The following is a 21,363-nucleotide window of genomic DNA, read 5'->3' as shown; positions in this document are numbered from 1 at the left end:
CCGGCCAATGCCGGTCTCTACTTATCCCAAATAAGACTACATTGCTAACAAATAACTTAGATGAAAAAATAAAAATAATAAAAGAAAGTTTACCTTCGAAACGCAACAATTCTATTCCCTCAGATCTGATAAAATCACTCTTTGTACCGTACTCTTTGCTTGTTCTGTCTTCGGATCTGATTTCTGATCTTCGAGGTGAGGTATCTCTTTCTTAGATCTGGATTCTTCGAGTTTGTTATGGATTTTGGGGTGTTTTTGAAGGGTTTTTAGGTATTTTTTAGGCTAAAATCGAAGAAGGGATGTTAGGTAAGGAGTTGGGGCTCCAAAACTAGGGTTTATGAGAGGCTAGGGGTTTTTTTTGACCTACTTCTCTTAGGGTTTATGATTTGATATGAAAATAGGGTGTGAGGACCTCTATTTATAGATTTTTTTAAGAGTTGATTTAGATAGCATTAGTGTTTGATTATAATTCTTTTAATTAGAGTTGTGTTTTAGTTAGAATTATTTTAGGTAGAGTTGTGTTTTAATTAAAATTATTTTAGGTAGAATTGTGTTTTAGTTAGAACTCTATTAGATAGAGTTATTATTTAATTAGAACTCTATTAGGGTTTTGACTTTTGGTCTTATTTGATTGACTTTAAGATTTTGACTTTAGTCTTAATTGATTGACTTTAGTCTTCTTAATTGACTTTAATTTTGACTTTAGTCTTACTTGATTGACTTTAAATACCTTTACTTTAGTCTTTCTTGATTGACTTTAATTGTTTGGAGAACCTCCTCTATTATATCTTTAATTCTTTGGACCCCCCAAATGGAGGGGTCCTTAAAGAAATATCTTACGAACCCTCAACAATTTTACTTGAGAGTCCGATTGATCGATTTTTTTAATTCAAAATTTTAAATTAATTTCATTAATGTTTCACTTTAATTATTTAATATTTATTTATTAATTTTGAAAATTTTAATTATAAAAATTGTGAAATTATCGTTTTACCCCTAAAGAGGACTTTTCGCGTTTTAAGTCGGTTTTTGATGTTCTAGGATGTTTTAGAATCGATTTTTCATAAGAAATTTAATGGAAATATTGGTTTGTGTCATTTATGAAATTTTTTGTGTGAAATGGTCGTGAACTTTATGAGGGGCATTTTCGTAATTTTGTCAAATTTTATGAAAATTGGTGAAATGATTTATTTGATTTCGATTTGTTATTTTATGTGTTCGAAAGGGTTTTCCTAAGTGTAATGTAGGCTCTAGGGATATTTTAAGGTTAGGGGTATTTTGATAATTTGATAATTTTTAGTGATTTTTATCGTGAAACTTCTTTTTTATCTAAAAAATGATGATTTCTATGTTTCTGGAGTCGTGTTTTCCTAGCGTAGCGTGGTTTCTACATTTTTATCAGTTCGAGATACCTCATCCGGATTTCTGAAACATTTCTGGTAACAAAAATAAGCAATGGAAATAACATCCATCATTGGGAACCATTGCGATCGGGTTGACGAGTTGATTAATCAGGCAAGTGCAAAAATGGGGTGTCTACAGATGCTCCTCTTTGGCATAGGATTGAAACAAACTAGATAGCAAATCTATTTTAGTAGATAGTGTGATATCCGAATGCCAAAGCTAGTGACAGTTCATTTTACAGTCTGATTTAGTAATTCGCCGGGGTGTTCGGATCCTTGAGGGTAAAACTCTCCCCGAATTAAAAAAAATGTCAGGTCCTTGAGCGCGAGCTCTCATTGACATTGTCAGATCTTTGAATTTTAAAGAATTCTCCTTGACTAAAAAGTGCAAGTGTGAGTGTGTGTACTGTGTGAAACTGAGTAAAAATGTGTCAAGTCCTAGAGATCTTCTCTTACTGACAAATAATGATTCAATATTGAAATGTGCTTATGCAACGAAAGCAATCATGGCAAGGTTGAACAATGAGGTAATTGGAGTCATAACAATGTAGGAACTTCGTTAAATCCTATTTGAAATTCTTTTTTAGAGTTCGAAAAAGTATGAGTCTCGTTTATCGGACTCGAACTTATTGTAGCCACGTTTCTCGGGCTAAAGAACTTAAACAATCCTGTTAATTCAATATGATTCAAACAAAGCTGGAGTCTTGTTTCTCGGACTCTGGCTAAGGTTTACAGGAACTTAAATAATCATATTAAACATGGAGTCTCGTTTCTCGGACTCGAGCTAAGGTTTGTAGGCACTTTAAAAAGCCTATGATTCAAAATGTTGGAGTCTCGTTTCTCGGACTCGAACTTAGGTTTATAGGCACTTCAAAAAGTCTATTCATTCTATGATTCAAAAAGTAGGAGTCTCATTTCTCGGACTCGCACTTAGGTTTGTAGGTACTTCAAAAAGCCTATTAATTATATGATTCAAAAAGTTGGAGTCTCGTTTCTCAAACTCGAACTTAAGTTTGTAGGCACTTCAAAAAGCCTATTAATTATATGATTCAAAAAGTTGGAGTCTCGTTTCTCAAACTCGAACTTAAGTTTGTAGGCACTTCAAAAAGCTTATTCATTCTATGATTCAAAAAAATTGGAGTCTCGTTTCTCGGACTCTAACTTGGGTTTGTAGGCACTTCAAAAAAACCTACTCATTCTATGATTCAAAAAGTTGGAGTCTCGTTTCTCGAACTCTAACTTAGGTTTGTAGGGACTTCAAAAAGCCTATTCATTCTATGATTCAAAAAATTGGAGTCTCGTTTCTCAGACTCAAACTTACTAAGCCACGTTTCTCGGGCTTAGATTTATAGGAAGTTAAACAATCTTATTAATTCATTCTATGATTCAAAATCGAGCTCAAAGTTTGAATGATTGGGCCTTTATTGGCTTATCATGCATCTGGATTCATAATTATCATTGGACTTCATCGAACTTCTAAGTAAGATTTTTCTTTTTATCATGTGATTAAGAACAAAAACTTTGGAATTAAATGACCTTTAAAAATGCCCCTAGTGTCAAGGTTGGCTTTAACTAGGACTTGACTACGAAACTGATGGAATGGATTACGTTTGAAAAATATGGACTCTGATGTATGACAGATAGAAGAACTGACATTCTCTTAAATTTAAGACTCTTAAGATTATCATATATGCAATAAAGAATTGATCATTATTTTTGAGAAATGCTTGAGTCGGACTTAAAAAATCTTAATAAATATTAGAATAGAAGATCTTTCTCTTCAAAGTGGTTGATGATTCTACATCTTCCATTAGCGAACACTTGAATAAGTAAACATACTTTTGAAGATCCTACAATGTTCAAGATGACTTCTGATTTTTTCGATTTCAACATTGTCTTCATCAGATGCGAGCTCTTGGCTGAAAAATGAATATTGTGACTTGAATGGTTCTGTATTTTCTAATTTCTACACAAAAGCTTCCTTCTAAATTTTTCTTCTTGATAAAACCTTTCCTTCCATTTGATGATGCCCTAATTTTTGCCTAGATCGTCTCTTCAGATTTTCAATCTAGCGGGCTTCGTTTTGCTTTTTCTTATGATGTCTTAATTTTTGCCTAGGTTGTCTTTTCAGGTTTTCAACCTAGCAGGCTTTCTTTTTTTATGGTTATGCCCTAAATTTTGCCTAAGTCGCATTTTCGGATTTTCGACTTAGCGGGCTTCTTTTTTTTTCTTGATGATCTTGAATAACCAGCTCGACAACTTCTTGGTTCCCTGCACCTTAACCGAGTCAATTAGCATTCATGAGGACTTAATAGGTGGGCTTAGGATATGGTTTAGAAAGAAAAGATATAAGGCTCAACTTCCCAAAATGCCCCTAGTTTGATATTCTCCCTTTTCTGTCAATTATTTTGATTTTTTTTCTAAATACCCCTAGTTTGACATTCTTTTCTTTTTATCAATTCTTTTGATTTTTTTTCTAAGGCCCCTAGTTTGGCATTCTTTTCTTTTAAACATTTCAATAGGGGATTTTCCTTTTAGATGACAAGAGAATATACATATTCTTTGCGTGACCGGGCCTGAAGTAACTTCTCAGGTTGCCTACGTACCCCAAATATTTCTTTTTCTTTTAGGATCAGGTCAAAACGTAGTTCATACTAATATTCCCTCCCAAGGTTGGTTGGTGTGGTTTAGAAAGAAACAGGCTATTTGATTTTTTTAGAGGCTGTAAGGGGCTAAAGAAGGTTTTCTTTTTCTTGGTAAGATAAGAAAATGGTTCGACCAAAGAAGGCCTCCCTTGATGAATGTTGCTCGACTTGATCAAATTTTTAGGAATTCGATATCTGGATTGCTCTGTCAAGTAAGGTTTTTTTTTTGGAATGAATATTCTTCAGTCTTCTTTTGTGAAATCGAGTATGATTGAATTTTCTGACTATTAAACTCTTCTAAAACTTCTAGAAAATCTTTTATTCTCTTATGAATGAAAACTTTCCTCTTTTGAGTAAGAAACATGGTAGATCTACTTGTAAGTCTTAGCGTCTTTGTCGATACTTTCAACTATATCATTTTTGACCGATAATCTTTGACTGTGAAATCACTCTTGACTTTATGTCTTGATCTATGTTTTTATGTAATCCATCCAATATCCTTATGAGATCATGTAAGAAATATTGTTGAATTTCTCAAGTAAGTTTACTATTCTCTCATGTTTTCTTGAGGATAATGTATCACCAATTTGCATTTCTTGAGTATACTCTTTAATTCCAATATTTATTAAGTTCAGTTAGTGAGCTTTAAGTCATTTCTCATGTTAAATCTTATATTCAAATCATTATTGCACACATGATAATCAAAAGCTTCTTTATTTATTGGAATTGAAAAGAACATAGACTGACAAACCTTACTAAAACCCAAAAATAAAGATGACTAACTGAATTCAAAGACTGACGCAACTAAAGCTAAAAAAAACTAAGAAGACTTAAAAGACGACATCATTCTGAATGGAGGGACACAATTCTAGAGTCTATTCCACTTTAGTTATCTTCGATGGATGACTTGAATTTGCCTACTTTTACTATCTTTTCATATTCTGATTCAAGCCTGTCATATGCGAGACAACCCGTTGCTTCAATGATTTCTCTATTCTTCAGTTCTGTCACTGCCTTAGGGTAGTTGAGCTCATTTTGGCATGGATTGAATGCACTGTTAAGACCAATTGGGTGAATAAAAGAAATTGGGTCAATTGATTCGGGTTTGGATATAGATATTAGGTTCAGAATAGAAGGGGGCTGATTTTGAGAGGTAGGCAAATGGTTAATCTTCACATTGGGTGCAGTAGGAGTGGGTATAGTGACTTTTCCTTGCTCAATAAGATCTTGAATAGTATGTCGGAGAGTAATACACCTGTCAAGAACATGACCAGGCATCTGATGGAATTCACAGAATTGCCCATTATCCATGTTTGGGGGAAGAGGATTAGGCAAAGGCTTAGGTTGTAAAGCTGTCAGCAATCCCCTTTTCATCACTTTTTGATAAGCAACACTAAGGGACATTCCAAGATTGGCAAACTGCCTTCTAGGCTTAGCTTGTGAAGGTTGAGTAGCTTGAGGAGATAGTGCGAAGGTGGTGTTGGCCACTTGTAAGGAATTGACATTAGGTTTGAATTGTTTGGGTTTTGACTTAGACTGGTTACCAAAAAGTTCCGAAGAGTAGGCATCCTCAACTTGATTTCCAACATCAAGGAGGGATTGAAAAGTGGGAAGGTATTGAGGCATTAAGTATTTGGCATAATTTGGAGTGAGATTCCTGAGGATAATCTTGACTTGTTCCTTCTCTTGAGGTCGATCCCACAATTGAGCGACTTTAGCTCTCCATCGAGCAATGAACTCAGTGAAAGTTTCTCCGGGTTTCTGTTTAGTAGTTTCTAGGTCTCTTTTTGTAAGTTCAATATCCGTGTTGAATGAATACCGACCAATAAACTCCTTCATCAATTCATGGCATGTTCTTACCCGAAATGAATCCAATGACATTAACCAGCGTAGGGCATGACCTGTAAGGGTTCTTTGAAAAAGTTGTGCCATCTGTTCTTCACTCAAACCCTGAGATTGCATGATGCCGATATATACTTTTAAGTGAGTCCTAGGGCATCCAATACCGTCAAACTTCTCCATATCTGGCATTGTGAACTTCTCTGGCAGACGGACCGTGGGAAACAAGGTCATTACCCCTAATCCAAGAGTAAGATCGTCAGGGTCTTTAATATTCTTCAAAGCAGTTTCAACCTGAGTTATTCGATGAGTTAGGACAGGGTCGACGTGTAACTGATCATCTTCTTGGTTTTTAATGAGGTCAAATACATCCTGAGGTTCTATAGCTTTATCTTTTCCCTTTTCAATTTTCAGGGATTCAATTTGTGTTTGGACAGAAGCAATAATCTGTGCTTGAAAAGATTCTAAAATCTGACAGAGCGCAGCTTCATCCATAGTACTCGTTTCTTCTCGTGGCAAAGACTGACTAGTTGGCAATGGTACTCTGGAAAGACGACTATTTTCATGGATCCAAAGTGGCATAGATGGAGATTTAGAACGTTTAGGACCAATTATCACCTGATTGGAAGTAAACCAAGGTTAACCATGGATTCTAAAGGTTTGACTCTTAACCACATGATTAAAGTTTCGATATAGAATAGCCCAAGTCCAGTGGAAAATATCGAAACCAAATGCACTATAAGTCTATAGTGACCAAGAAAGTGAGAAAGGTATAGGCGGGTCTACCCCTGATTGGAATTGAACTTTTGATCAGACAAATTAATTTGATCCTAAGATCGAATCTTTTTATACAAAGTGGTTTGGATCTTTAAAAGTGAAACCAATTAGTCCAATTGATTTGGTATTGATCAGTTTGATCCATTTGTCAATTGGGCCAACTGGTTTAAGTAGTTCAAATTAATTGGTACATTTCACCGATTGGGTCGGACCGATATTGCGGATTTTGTTTGATTATTCTGGATCGGTCCGCCCACTTACCTGTTGGTTGGATTAAATTGAGCAACCTGAGAACACCAATAGTCAGTTCGGGTCGTGACCTATAGGAAGGTTTCTAGACTCTAAGCTTACTACGTGCAATGCATTTTATCTGGCCACCCTTGCCCAAATACACCTATATACCTCTCGATACGTGGTGACTTGGTTTGATATACCGTATAGGTGATAATCTAAAACCTCAACTCACTTCTCTGAAGCCAAAAACAGTTAGTTTGATCTCCAGTTGAGAGGTGGCGCACGATGCTGAGTAAGGGCCCACTTAAATACCTCTCATCTAGAATAAACATAGTCTATCCCCCTCGTACAGAAGGGTACAGCGGGGCAAGATCTCGCTTAGGCACCGATTTTGACCAAGAAGTGCAATTGATATACTTAGATTATCTTTTACATACCTATGGGTACGGGTTAAGAGTTGTAGCTTTCATAAATGGTTTGGCATCCCACGAGGGGACCGACCATGTACTAGTACTACGTTGGCAATCGGGACATGTGACTGTGTGGCTCACAATAGGTCAAAGGCTCAGGTCGCGTCAGCCTGGGTGCATCAATATTACCTCTCAGAATAACCTGATCAGACGGTATTGATGCCCCAGTTTGATATACCCAAAGGTACGTGACTAGAGTTGTGGTTTTCATGAATGACGTCGCATCTCCGAAGAGACCGGGCTACGCACTAGTGCCACGTTGGCTACATAGGATGTGTAAGTGTGCAAAACAGTAAACGTGTATGTGGTGTGTGCAAACCAGGGTGGGGTGTACCCGGGGCCTTTTCTCGAATAAATGGGCCCATGGGCCAGATCAAACCATCAACACATGGATATCAAATATTGATAAAAAATACAGAAATATCCAACATATCCAATTCGAAATTAAAGCATGTATATATCCATTAAGATCATGGCATTTCAAATAATCAATCAATGAATATAACACAGAATAATCGATCAAATCCAATATTAAAACATGCACAAAAAATTCATTTTTATTTTATTTTATTTATTTTTTCCTTAGAATTTTAGGAATTTTTTTGCATTTTTGAATTTAGGACTCAACAAATTTCTCAATGGGAACTTGGGTTATCTCGACTAACACATTAAGATTCCAAAATTACTAAAGGTCATTTAGGCCACGTGATTTCTTCATTGATAATCTAATATCACAACCTTTTGATTTGATGAGAAAAGACTTGGATCGGAAAAAAAAATTAATTTTAAAAATGAGAAATTTAGATCCAAGGTTTTGAAATTGAGTGATTATGAAATCTTAAATCAAAGTTCAAGATGAAACTTAATTTTTTAAAAAATTAAAATCTTCTTTTAAAAGTTCATAGAATTTTGTTCGCCACAAACACGTGGTATGGGATCATGCTTTTAGATGCCACGTGGTGAGATAAAAATCTTTAACAAGATTTGAAATCTTGCTACCTTAGTAAGAAAAGCGATCTCCCTTTTTTTTTTTTTTTTAAATAAAATTGCCGCCACGTGGGGAGGTCAAAGATGTTAGCAAGATTTTAAATCTTACTAACTTTGTGAAGAAAACAATTCCCAAATTTTGTTTTCCGGCGACCCTCGCACTACTCACCGTTTTTATTATTTTTTCTTTAAAAGTATGGCAGCCAGCACACACAACCTATGCACCATGATCACAACAAATTTTTTTTTTTATGTGTGTGTTGCCACCAGCAACATTAGTTCAAAACTTTTTTTTGTTACTTTTTCAAATCAAACAGAGGAGCACGTTTGCTCTTTGTTTAAAAGTGTGACTGCCAACACATACCACCCATGTACCATGATTACAACAACAAAATTCTGTTCAAAACTTTTTCTGTCTCTTTTGAAATCAAACAGGAGCACGTTTGCTCTTGGTTTAAAAGTGTGGCTGCCAACACACACAACACGTGTGCACCATACGCGCAACAAAAAAAAACCCTTTTTTTTTATATGCGTTACTGCCCACACACACAAAACCTATGCACCTTAGTCACAACAAAAAAAAATAATCCTTTCTTCTTTATGTGTTGCTGCCAGCAAGAGAAAACTCGAAACTTGCTTCTTTTTTCTTTTTTTATATACGTTGTTGCAGCACACACAACTCACACGTACGCACATCACACGTCACACATGCAGCCAGATTCTCCACTCTCTCATAATTTCTAAAACGAACCCAGATTTCTTTGAAAAAAAGAAAAAAAAAAATCTCGTCTGCCATTTACGCTCTGTTTGAGCTCAAAACCGAAGCAGAGACCTTCATGGAACAGCTTCCATAAACATCACAAGCCACTCATTCTTCCGTTATTGGCTCAAAAATCACGAGAATTCTCGTGTTGCAGGTTTGATCGAGAACACTACAGTAGAGTTCGTGATTTACATTGAAATCCAAATCAAATTTTCAAAGAAAACACCAACAAAATTGTTATGAAATTTTTTTTAAAAAAAAAATCTTTAAGTGAAATTCCTCCAACTCTCCAACAAAAGAAATCAGCCTTACTATCCTTAAGAACTGGGTTTCAAACCCAAAACAGAAATTTTCGATCGCGGATACAAACGATTTCAAAAGAAATCAACAGGGATTTAATTTAAAAAAAAACTATTCCCAACGAGATCCATTATTTCACTTTGAGAATTGAAGGTCTCTTACTGATTTGAACCAGCAACTCTAAATTTATCCTCGACCGAAGAAAGAGAGATCGATCTTCTCACTTAAGTTGCATCGGTTTCGGAAAGAATTAAACTTTTCGTCAAGAAAAACAATGAACCCAAGTTACGAATCGATCGGGCTGAGATTTCAGCCGATCGGACAGAGAGATGAGCTTGGTCTCTTGTTGAAGACGATGAACACATGTTTAAACCGTTTGGGAAGATGGTGTGGGAATAAGAAAAAATAAATTTTATTTATTACACACCATTCCACACTCTCAAACGCTATTATTAAGTTGGTGTGTAAACCGAAAGCCCACGTCATTATTAATGACACACCAACCCAAAATTATTGTTGGCAGAACCTCAAAACGAAAAAAATTTCTCTTTTTTTTGTTAAAATTTTTTCTTTTTAATTTCCCTCTTGCTGTCAATGGACAACACTACTTTCCTAACCCAAAAAATTATTTTATTTAAAAAACTAATTACACACTTTTTTTTTAATTCTTTAAAAAAAAAAAAAAAACTAAGAAAACAAAACACTGTCCAATAATCAATGGCAAGCACCCTAAAAAAAAAAAAAAATCTACACACGTAAAAATTAAACGCTAATGGTTCACCAATTATCATATTATCTTTAATAAAACCAATCATTCCGCAACCCTTCATTATTTAGGGTTACGTTAGATGACCCTTGATTAACTCACAAGAATAGTATGTCGAAGCCAAATATTTAAAGTCAAAACACATGCTCAATGATCGAACAAAAAATAACAAAAAACAAATATGCAAATATAACACTGAATATACAAATAAACAAAGAATAAATAAATAAATAAAATCCTAAGTCATGTTAGCGATGATCTCATACTTGGGGGTTTTTCAAGTTTGATCCTCAAGAATCCCCAGCGGAGTCGCCACTGAAAGCGCCATCGATCCGCGGGGTGCGCGGATCCGCTTTTGACCCTCGAGGTTTGGGAGTCGCCACCTAGTTATTATGGTCTAGGAACTGGATACTGGCTCTAAACGGATAAAGAAACTAATCTACTAAAGAAAAACTGAATCCGGGGATCACATTACGGGATTGGAAGGTGTTAGGCACCAACCCTGCCCGGCCAATGCCGGTTTCTACTTATCCCAAATAAGACTACATTGCTAACAAATAACTTAGATAAAAAAAATAAAAATAATAAAAGAAAGTTTACCTTCGAAACGCAACAATTCTATTCCCTCAGATTTGATAAAATCACTCTTTGTACCGTACTCCTTGCTTGTTCTATCTTTGGATCTAATTTCTGATCTCCGAGGTGAGGTATCTCTTTCTTAGATCTGGATTCTTCGAGTTTGTTATGGATTTTGGGGTGTTTTTGAAGGGCTTTTAGGTATTTTTTAGGCTAAAATCGAAGAATGGATGTTAGGTAAGGAGTTGGGGCTCCAAAACTAGGGTTTATGAGAGGCTAGGGGGGTTTTTTGACCTACTTCTCTTAGGGTTTATGATTTGATACGAAAATAGGGTGTGAGGACCTCTATTTATAGATTTTTTAAAGAATTGATTTAGATAGCATTAGTGTTTGATTATAATTCTTTTAATTAGAGTTGTGTTTTAGTTAGAATTGTTTTAGGTAGAGTTGTGTTTTAATTAGAATTGTTTTAGGTGGAATTGTGTTTTAGTTAGAACTCTATTAGATAGAGTTATTATTTAATTAGAACTCTATTAGGGTTTTGACTTTTGGTCTTATTTGATTGACTTTAAGATTTTGACTTTAGTCTTAATTGATTGACTTTCAATATCTTGACTTTAATTTTGCTTAATTGACTTTAATTTTGACTTTAGTCTTATTTGATTGACTTTAAATACCTTGATTTAGTCTTTCTTGATTGACTTTAATTATTTGGAGAACCCCCTCTATTATATCTTTAATTCTTTGGACCCCCCAAATGGAGGGGTCCTTAAAGAAATATCTTACGAACCCTCAACAATTTTACTTGAGAGCACGATTGATCGATTTTTTAATTCAAAATTTTAAATTAATTTAATTAATGTTTCACTTTAATTATTTAATATTTATTTATTAATTTCAAAATTTTAATTATGAAAATTATGAAATTATCGTTTTACCCCCGGAGATGACTTTTCGCGTTTTAAGTCGGTTTTCGATGTTCTAGGATGTTTTAGAATCGATTTTTCATAAGGAATTTAATGAAAATATTGGTTTGTGTCATTTATGAAATTTTTTATGTGAAATGGTCGTGAACTTTATGAGCATTTTCGTAATTTTGTCAAATTCTATGAAAATTGGTGAAATGATTTATTTGATTTCGATTTGTTATTTTATGTATTCGAAAGGGTTTTACTAAGTGTAATGTAGGCTCTAGGGATATTTTAAGGTTAGGGGTATTTTGATAATTTGATAATTTTTAGTGATTTTTATCGTGAATCTTTTTTGTCTGAAAAATGATGATTTCTATGTTTTTTGAGTCGTGTTTTCCTAGCGTAGCGTGGTTTCTACAGTTTTATCAGTTCGAGATATCTCATCCAGATTTCTGAAACATTTCTGGTAACAAAAATAAGCAATGGAAATAACATCCATCATTGGGAACCATTGCGATCGGGTTGACGAGTTGATTAATCAGGCGAGTGCAAAAATGGGGTGTCTACACCAATGCCCTTGAATTGCTTATAGACTCTCAACATGTTTCAACAAAACATAATTTAATATAATTAAAGAGAATTCAAAAAATTATAATAAAAACAAACTAATTAACCATTTTTTTTAAATTAAAAAGAAAATAATGAAAATCAAAATAAACGAAGAGAGAGTTTAGAACGCTTGGGTTGCCTCCCAAAAAGCACTTGTTTTAAAGTCATTAGCATGACTTTGTCTAAAGTAACGTCGGGTTTGCTAGAGTGGTGGTGAATTTTTGACCGTCAATTCCCTACACATCAAAGATCTCCACCTCCTTCATGATTGGGTTAAGTCGACGTTGGTACTCAATAAAGGACTTATGATATTCATCCATATAGATTTTCTGCATGCTGGTAGGAAGACAAATCCCCTTAATATCCGTTGTGGACCATCCCAATGCTTTCTTATAATCTTTCAACTCCTTCAAATAACTAGGAAGAGACTTGAGCTCTAATGATAACGATTCTTGAGTTGACAGCTTCAAATGATAACCTAATGGTGGTACTTCTAACGACTCAAATTCTGGGTTAGAACGAGAGAATTTTGATGCAGTCTCTAAGGATTTCACCAACTCAAAACAATTAAAATCTTTTTCATTGTAAGTATTAATGATTGTTAATTCAAGCTGGTTAAATGGGAGTGTTTCTTCATGGTCATGTCGAACACTTGTGTCCACTGCATCAATTCTATAGCAATCTTCAGGCTCTTCAGTGGGGAACTTCATAGCTTTGAAAATATTCAAAGTCATCTTTTGATCTTGAACTCTCATAGTAAGCTCCCCCTTTTGCACATCAATAAGAGTTCTGCTTGTGGCTAAAAATGGTCTGCCAAGAATGATTGGAACATCCTTATCTTCCTCCATATCAAGAACAATGAAATCCATAGGGAATATAAATTTGTCAACCTTAACAAGCACATCTTCAATTTTTCCCCTTGGATACTTTAGTGATCTATCCGCTAACTGGAGTGTCATAGTAGTAGGCCAAGCTTCTCCCAATCCCAATTTTTGAAATATCGATAGTGGCATTAGATTAATACTAGCCCCCAAATCACACAAAGCTCTACTAGATAATTGGTCACCTATTGTGCACGATATAGTAAAGCTCCTTGGATCCTTAAGTTTTGCTGGAAGTTTCCTTTGAATGATAGCACTACACTCTTCAGTCAAATCCACTATTTCAAATTCACTCAATCGCCTCTTTTTAGTCAAGATATCTTTCAAAAACTTGGCATAACTTGGAATTTGTTCTAAAGCTTCAGCGAATGGGATATTAATATGCAACTTCTTGAAGACATTTAGAAACTTTGCAAACTACTCGTCATGTTTTTGTTTATTGAGACGTTGAGGAAATGGTGGGGGTGGGTTGTAGGGAGTAATATTTTTCAAGCCCGACTTTTTATGCTCCTGGTTTGTAGCTTCTTTCTCTTGTTCACCCTTCTTTTTAAAAATTGTTTCTTCTTCCACTAAAATATCTGGTTCCTTTGGTTCCTTGACAACATCATTCAACTCTTTTCCACTCCTCAATGTGATAGCATTGCAGTGTTCCTTACCATCGTTTTTCGGATTAGTCTTTGTATTGCTAGGCAAGGTTCCTTGTGGACGATTGTTAATTGTTGAAGCAAGCTGACCCAACTGAATTTTCATATTCCGGATAGAAGTTGCTTGGCTATGGAGTTGAGTTCTAGTCTCTGTCATGAACTGCTTAGTATTTTTCATGAACTGATTAGTGTTGGTTCCCATCTGATGTACTAAATCTTCCAAAGAAGGCTTCTTTTTTCTATGGAGAGCTTGAGGGTGATAACTCGATTGAAACATGGGCTTTGCAGATGAAGAGGCCTCAACTTAATTATTGTTACTCCATGAGAAATTCAGATGATTTTTCCAGCCCGGATTGCAATAGTTAGAGTATGGGTTATTCTGCCTACTACCAACAAAATTGAGAGACTCTGGATTATTAGGGCACATATCTCCTGAATGATTGTCTCTACAAACCTCGCATGTAACGGTAGGAGTTTGAATGGCATGAACTCCAAATGAATCAAATTTCTTAGATAACAATGTCACTTGAGCTGTTAAAGCAGTAAGAACATCTAATTCATGCACTCCTGGTGTTCTTCTTGGATTCATCCTCTCTATATGGTGTTGGAAGTTGTTAGAGGTCATCTCCTCTAATAAATTATACCTATCCTCAAATGTCTTTGCCATAAGAGATCCACCTGCTGCAGCATCAACAATCGTTCTGATAGATCCAACCAACCCATTATAGAAAATTTGGATGATCAACCATTCGGGTAGAGCATGATGAGGACATCTTCGAAGAAAATCTTTATACATTTCCCAGGCTTCATAGAGAGATTCACTATCCAATTGTACGAAAGTAGTGATATCATTCCTCAACTTTGTAGTTTTTGACGGCGGAAAGTATTTAGCGAGGAACTTTTTCGTCAAGTCATCCCAAGTGGTAATAGATTCCCTTGGCAATGAGTTCAACCAATTCTTAGCCATGTCCCTCAATGAGAATGGAAATAACCGCAACCGGATGACATCATCATCAACACCGTTATACTTAAACATGACACATATCTCTAGAAAATTAGCTAAATGTGCATTGGGGTCTACGACATGTGAACCCCCAAACTAAGATGCTTGTACCATTTGAATAGTGGCCGGCTTGAGTTCAAAATTATTGGCTTGTATAATTGGACGACGAATACTGGTGTGAATCCCATCTAATAATGGAACAACATAGTCCTGCATAGACTTAGGACCTTCATTACCATTAGTTTGGTCGGCCATTGTATGGTGTTGAGAAGTTTCTCGCTTATTCTTTCTATTTCTTCGACAAGTTTTCTCAATCTCAAGATCTAAAGGAACAAGTTCTGAATTTCCCGTACTACACATATACTAGCCAAACACCTACCAAATAAAGAAAAGTTTGATCTAAAATTAAATAAGATTGAATTAATATTAACAAAAAAGATTAATAAATTAGTCCCCGGCAGCAGCGCCAAAAACTTGTTGTCTAAATTTACGCACGCAAGTATACATATCGAAATAAGTAATAAAGTGATAAGAAAGTATCGTTCCCAAAGAGACTAAATATCAATCTATTACTAATTATTAATTTATCTCAATCTAATTTTATCCAAACAAAAGTAAAAATAGGATTTAAAACTAAACAAGAAAATAATGCAGATAATAAATGTGAAGTTTAAAATCAATGAGTGATGAAATCTGGGTTTATAATTTCCCCCAAACAATCTACTTGATTAAATTCTCCTTCCCTCTATGATAAATTAATCCACTATGATTGTCATCCAAGAATACTAAATTCTCTACAAACCTCTTCCGATGGTCATGTAAAAATACCCTTCTAGACTAACTCCCTATATACTTATGAGAATTAAATCAAGAATAATTCATTAAGAATAAGTTCTCATAAGGAAGGCACATGCAACCTGAGTATATTTCTATCTCAAATTAGCATATGTTAATCTATTTAAGTCATGAATACAAAATAACTCTGCCGATATTATTAAGGTTCACCAAATCAATTCAATCAATGGTCAGTTAATCAAATCGCATTAAACATTGGATAGAATAAATAATCACATGTGGGATCATAGAAGAAAGAGAGAAAACTAATCAAATATCATGAATGGATTCCATTATAACCCTAGATTAGAAATTAGTTCATCATTGAAAAGAAAACAAAATCACCAAAGTATTTAGCCATTCTTAGATTACAAAATTAAGAGAAGAGTTAAAGTTAAAGAAGATAAAACTCAAGAGCCGATCTCCAATTCTCGTCCTTTTTCTCAATCTTTTACCTCCAAGAAAAATCCCAAAACTTCTGTCCTGAATAAGGCTTAATCATTCTTATTTATAAATATGGAGTCATTAGGGTTTAAGAGTCCCAAAATCCATTTCTAATTCGGTCCACAAAAATTAACGTGTAAAGCTGGAAACGTAAGCAGGCCATGGCCTCAAAACATGTCATGCCGCGGCTTGTATTTTCATATTTCTGTTGTGCAATTCTTGAATTCCCGCCGCGGCCTCGTTTTCTATCAAGGTACGGCTTGAAGACTTTTTAACTTGTATGCTTAGCTTCCTTCTTCCGAGAGTGAACCAATTTGGAGTTAGAATTTCTCCTAAACGTTGCAAAATATCCTAATGTTCCATATTGTTCCTAAACTGTAAAATAGACATAAAAATCAAATAAAAACATAAAATCACATAAAAAGTATAAAATAAACTAAACTTAACTAAAAACAACTAAAAGACTCTAAAATTAACAAAATATTCTATTTAAAAGTGGTTAATTCGTTGGTATAAAACCTACTCATCAAAAAATGCCACTACTTTCATCTTTTTGGCAACGGTTCACAATAAAATCACCTCTAATAAACAATTACTTTCTTTGGTTGATTTACATATGAATTAGGTGACGTTAGCAAAAGTTGGTGTGGCGATAGAAACTCTCTTGTTTTACTCCATTTAAATGAGTTGAGATTCAACTCTATGTAAGGCTGTCAACGGATGCTTATCGGTTCGGATGCAGTAATATCCGAATCCGAATTCGGATTTGAATCTGACGGATGTTCTAAAACTCTATCCGAATTCAAATCCGATTATCCTATCGGATATAGGATAATATCCTGTTCGAATTCGAATTATTTGTATATAAAAAAAAAAACATAACTTTTCCTTATCCAATTAATTTTTCATTATTAAAATAATTATTATATATTATACTATTTATATAATAAATAAATAAAATAAAATAATATATATTATAGTATTTATATAAAAAATTAATCAAATAAAATAATATATATTATATATTACTTCGAATCGGATATTATCGGATTCGAAATGTTAATATCCGAATTCAAATTCGATATCAAAATTTTTTGGATAATATTTGATTTTTGAATTTGAATTTGAATTTTAAATTATCCATTGACATCCCTAACTCTATGAACATCTAAACCGAGTCAGGTTTTCAAGTGTATTTAATCAACATGAAATTTTACACTGTTTTAAAACTTGAAAGCTTGAATCGAATCAAATGTCCAACTAATTCAAAAGGATAAAAAACTTGCAAGTCTACTCAGATGAAATAAATAAATATATTTAACATATAAGTATTTTTAATATACATCTCCTAAAAAATATCATATATAGTCGATTAAATTGGTTGAGTTTCTAACCCAATGTGGTTCATTTTTTAGGATGACTCGGTCGAGATGAGGAGTTGAGTCAGTTGATCTGCCGAGTTAACCGATGTTATATCATTTTTATGCATTAAAAATTAATTGAATTAATTAACGACATTTTTATAAACACACTGTTATTCCAATGGTATTACCAGCGGTTTAACAAACAATGCCATTGTTTCATGTGTATTAGCGGCACATAATAACCGTCGTTAAATCATTTTTATACATTTAAAAATTAATTGAATTATTTAACCGCATTTTTATAGAAATGCCATTACTTGTATGGTATTCCCAGCGTTTGTATGGAAACTGCCATTGTTTCCTATGTATTAACGGCACATCATAACCGTCGTTAAATAATTTGTTATACATTTAAAACATTCATCGAATTAATTAACAACGTTTTTATAGAAACGCCATTATTTCTATGGTATTCCCAGCGATTATATAGAAACTACCGTTGTTTCCTATGTATTAACGGCACATAATAACCACCGTTAAATCATTTGTTATACATTTAAAAATTCATCGAATTAATTAACGGTGTTTCTATAGAAACGCTATTATTTCTATGGTATTCCCAGCGGTTATATAGAAACTGTCGTTGTTTCCTATGTAATTAACAACACATAATAACCGTCGTTAAATCATTTGTTATACATTTAAAAATTCATCGAATTAATTAACGGCATTTCTATCGAAACGCCATTATTTCTATTATATTCCTAGCGGTTATATAGAAACTGTCATTGTTTCCTATGTATTAACGGCACATAATAATCGCCGTTAAATCATTTGTTATACATTTAAAAATTCATAGAAACGCCATTATTTTTATTGTATTCCCAACGATTATATGGAATTCCCAGCGCTCTAGTGAAAATCGCCGTAGTTGGTCAACAATTAGAGGCGATTTTTAGAAAACGCTGTTAACGTTCCGTCGCAAAAAAATGTCGTTTTTGTAGTGCGTGTTTTTCCAATCTTTTAGAGGATAAAAATAAGAACCTTCTTCTATGACCCTCACCAATTCCAATCTTTAATTTCAGAGCTAAACTAAGAAAATTGATGTCATCGACATCTTAATTATCAAACACAAAATTACCATTTATACATTATTTATTTAGTTAATTAGAAGGTAAAAATACTTCAAATCCAATTGAACAACTCAAATGTATTTCAAAAGAAAAAAATAAATTTATCCAAAATTCAAATCCAATCTCCAACATATTGAATTATTTTTCCTTTTAAAAATAAAATGTTGAAATCAACATCAAATCTAATTTAAGAACTTGTAAACTTTGTCAGCACCTTAATAGTTGAGGAAAAACTCCTTTCAACCGATCAAAATTGATAAATTACGAAGATAAAATCAGAGAAAACAAAGAATACAAGAGATTTACATGGTTCAATAAAATTGCCTATGTCCACGAGCGGCGATGATATTTCTTTATTGAGGAAAACTGCAAAAATACAATACAATTTTTAGGATTTCTGGGGTTTTTGAACTTTGAATATTTATGGCATCCTAAGGCAAAACATGGATTTTTAATTACGAAAAATGCCTTCCGACCCCACCTACTAAATACCCAAAAAACTCGACTTAGGGCCAGAAACCAACATTAATAACATCGATATCTTGATTATAAAACACAAAACAACTATATCCGATCAATTGAAACTAAAATAGAATCAATTAGATGTAAATGAACAAAAGTCACAAATTATCAAACTTAATTGAACAACTCAAATGTATTTCAAAAGAAAATGAACAAATTTATTCAAAATTCTAAATCCAATCTTCGACATACCAATTTTTTTCCCTTTTAACAAAGAAACCACCATTAAACCTAGTCTAAGAACTTGTAAATTTCGTCACCGCTTTAGTCCCCTTAGAGACTGCATGCTTCAACAACTCACTAGGCAATATGAAATGCATAACAGTCTGGATCTCCCTCATCGCGATCGTAGGCTTCTTGTTGTATTGAGTGAGTTTCGATGACTCCTGTACAAGTCTTTCGAAGATGTTCATGATCCCCATAGCTTTGCTTGAGATTGTGATATCTAGATGAACTTGTTTAAAAACCTTGAAAATGTAAATCTTGTAGGTTTCAACAACTCGCTTTTATTTCTTCTACTTCTTCTTGGCAGATGAAGATTCGTCCTTTGAGACCTTTGAAACATTCTTTACGACTGGTTTCTTCTCAACAATTGGCTTCCTTCCAGGTTTTAGCGCCATTGATTCCGACGAGATCGATAATCGAAGGTGACAAAGAAAGATAAGAGGGTTTTGACGGTAAAGGTGGTGAGTTTAACGAAGTTTGATTAGTATTTATAGTAGTTTGTGAGGGGAAGGTAAATATGTATGAACATTTCTAATTGGTTGGATAAGAAAGTTATGGATTGAGTGTATTTTTGGTAGTGGGGTTTAGTAGATGTGATTGTAGTCATTCATTTGTGGCAAGGGGTGTATTTAAGGGGTTTTCTTAATATGTGCCCTAAGGGCACACATTTGGGTGCATTAAATACATCTTGAAAATTGAATTTCCTACCAAAAATGCTTAAAAGATTTTTTATACTAAAAATATCCCCAAATACTTATTTCCTAGGTGTATTTAATGCACCTAAACGCGTGCCTTTAATTAGAGCATATGTTAACAATACTCATATTTAAATTGGGAAAAAACTTTGAAGCGGGCAGTCGGCGTTAAAATTTTGAATATACCATCTCCATTGGATTACATCGCCCATTTCCAAGGAGGTATTTCAAATTTTGGCTGAAATGCAGGGGCATGTAATGAGCGGATTCCTTCACATTTTGAAGTGGGTTGCCTTCAGTCTAATTAGGACACTAATTGAAATGACCTAGAAGTCCTCATCTTCAACTTCTAGCTTTAACAAATCCATCATCTTCAAGTTCAACCCATAGTCGCAAAATTCTTAGAATTTTTCAATGTAAAATTCTCTACAGACTTGACAATAATTCGACAATTCAATGTTTAATGAAATGCATGTTTAATGTTTCTATTTGGTCAACTAGATTTATATATAAAGAAAATGCTATAGTGAGTACTGTTGATTGATGTAATGTCAATTTTAAAATGTTTAGTTGCTCATCCCTGGCTATATGTACCAGTTAAATGTAGTTTATTCTGTAAAACTTTGCATATGTTAAAATAATTTAATATGCTTATTCGTTCATACTAGAAGAGGTTATTGGCAGAAATTGTTTGTCTCCTTACTGGGTAACTATTGTTACTCACCCGTTCCTTCCTCTTTTTTTTTAGCTTCAGAGCCTACAGCTGGTGATGCGGGTGTAGAACCAGTGAGTGGGGACCATCTGGTGGGTCAGATAGATGACCAGAGTCCGTTACCTGGTGAGTACTGGGGTTATATCCCCTAATTGTGTCAGTTCGTTTAGAGGTATTTTTTATTCTGTATTGAGTGTTAGGAATTTTGTTAGAGTGAGGAATTTCTGTATAATCCTGTATATAAATTTTTTCTTCCGCACTTTGATCTATCGTACGTTGTTAGATGTATATAGGCTTTTGCTAATATTGTATTTTGTATGTATATATGCAAGATTGTATGTCTCTTATCAGGTGCAGGTTGAACGCCTTGGAATACTAACATAAACAAAAGAAACCATGCTAAAATTTTGAGGCACCACCTAATGCCTCGAGATTTAACATGGGACTTTGTGTTAACGTTTTGCGGGGCGTCACAGATTTGAATTTTTTTGCTTCCTTAAGTAAACCAAGAGGAAGAAGGGTAGATTCTACGATGAATCTCAAAAGAAAATGTTCTGTTCTCTTGATCTTGACTCAAAATCTTCAATACAAAAAGTCAAAATTAAAAATTGAATCTTTATTGCGCT

The 21,363-nt window shown here is 34.1% G+C and overlaps 1 protein-coding gene and 1 non-coding gene across 2 annotated transcripts; one reads left to right on the top strand and one right to left on the bottom strand.

Moving 5' to 3' along the window:
• The first annotated feature begins 14,560 nt into the window (after positions 1-14,560).
• On the top strand, positions 14,561-14,667 carry LOC147382650 (small nucleolar RNA R71). The gene has a single exon (XR_015174111.1). It is a non-coding gene; the product is annotated as a small nucleolar RNA R71 (small nucleolar RNA).
• Positions 14,668-19,341: 4,674 nt separating this feature from the next.
• Positions 19,342-19,725, bottom strand: LOC147382649 (histone H2B.9-like). The gene is made up of 2 exons (XM_086427209.1): positions 19,660-19,725; positions 19,342-19,572 (listed from the first exon to the last, which is right to left on the bottom strand). Exons 1-2 carry the CDS (start codon positions 19,723-19,725, stop codon positions 19,342-19,344), a joined length of 297 nt encoding a protein of 98 aa, XP_086283335.1.
• Positions 19,726-21,363: the final 1,638 nt, after the last annotated feature.

The sequence above is a fragment of the Akebia trifoliata genome, chromosome 16 (genome assembly GCF_017979445.1).
Source record: "Akebia trifoliata isolate Shusen 1 chromosome 16, ASM1797944v1, whole genome shotgun sequence".
NCBI lineage: Eukaryota > Viridiplantae > Streptophyta > Magnoliopsida > Ranunculales > Lardizabalaceae > Akebia > Akebia trifoliata.
The sequence above is the reverse complement of the archived record's forward strand: the minus strand, read 5'-3'. Positions and strand labels throughout refer to the sequence as shown.

Coding starts and splice junctions, on each gene's coding strand:
- LOC147382649 (XM_086427209.1), bottom strand. CDS start 19,725: ATGGCGCTAAAACCTGGAAGGAAGCCAATTGTTGAGAAGAAACCAGTC. Junction 19,573..19,659: donor TCGTAAAGAATGTTTCAAAG/GTCTCAAAGGAC, acceptor TACATTTTCAAG/GTTTTTAAACAAGTTCATCT.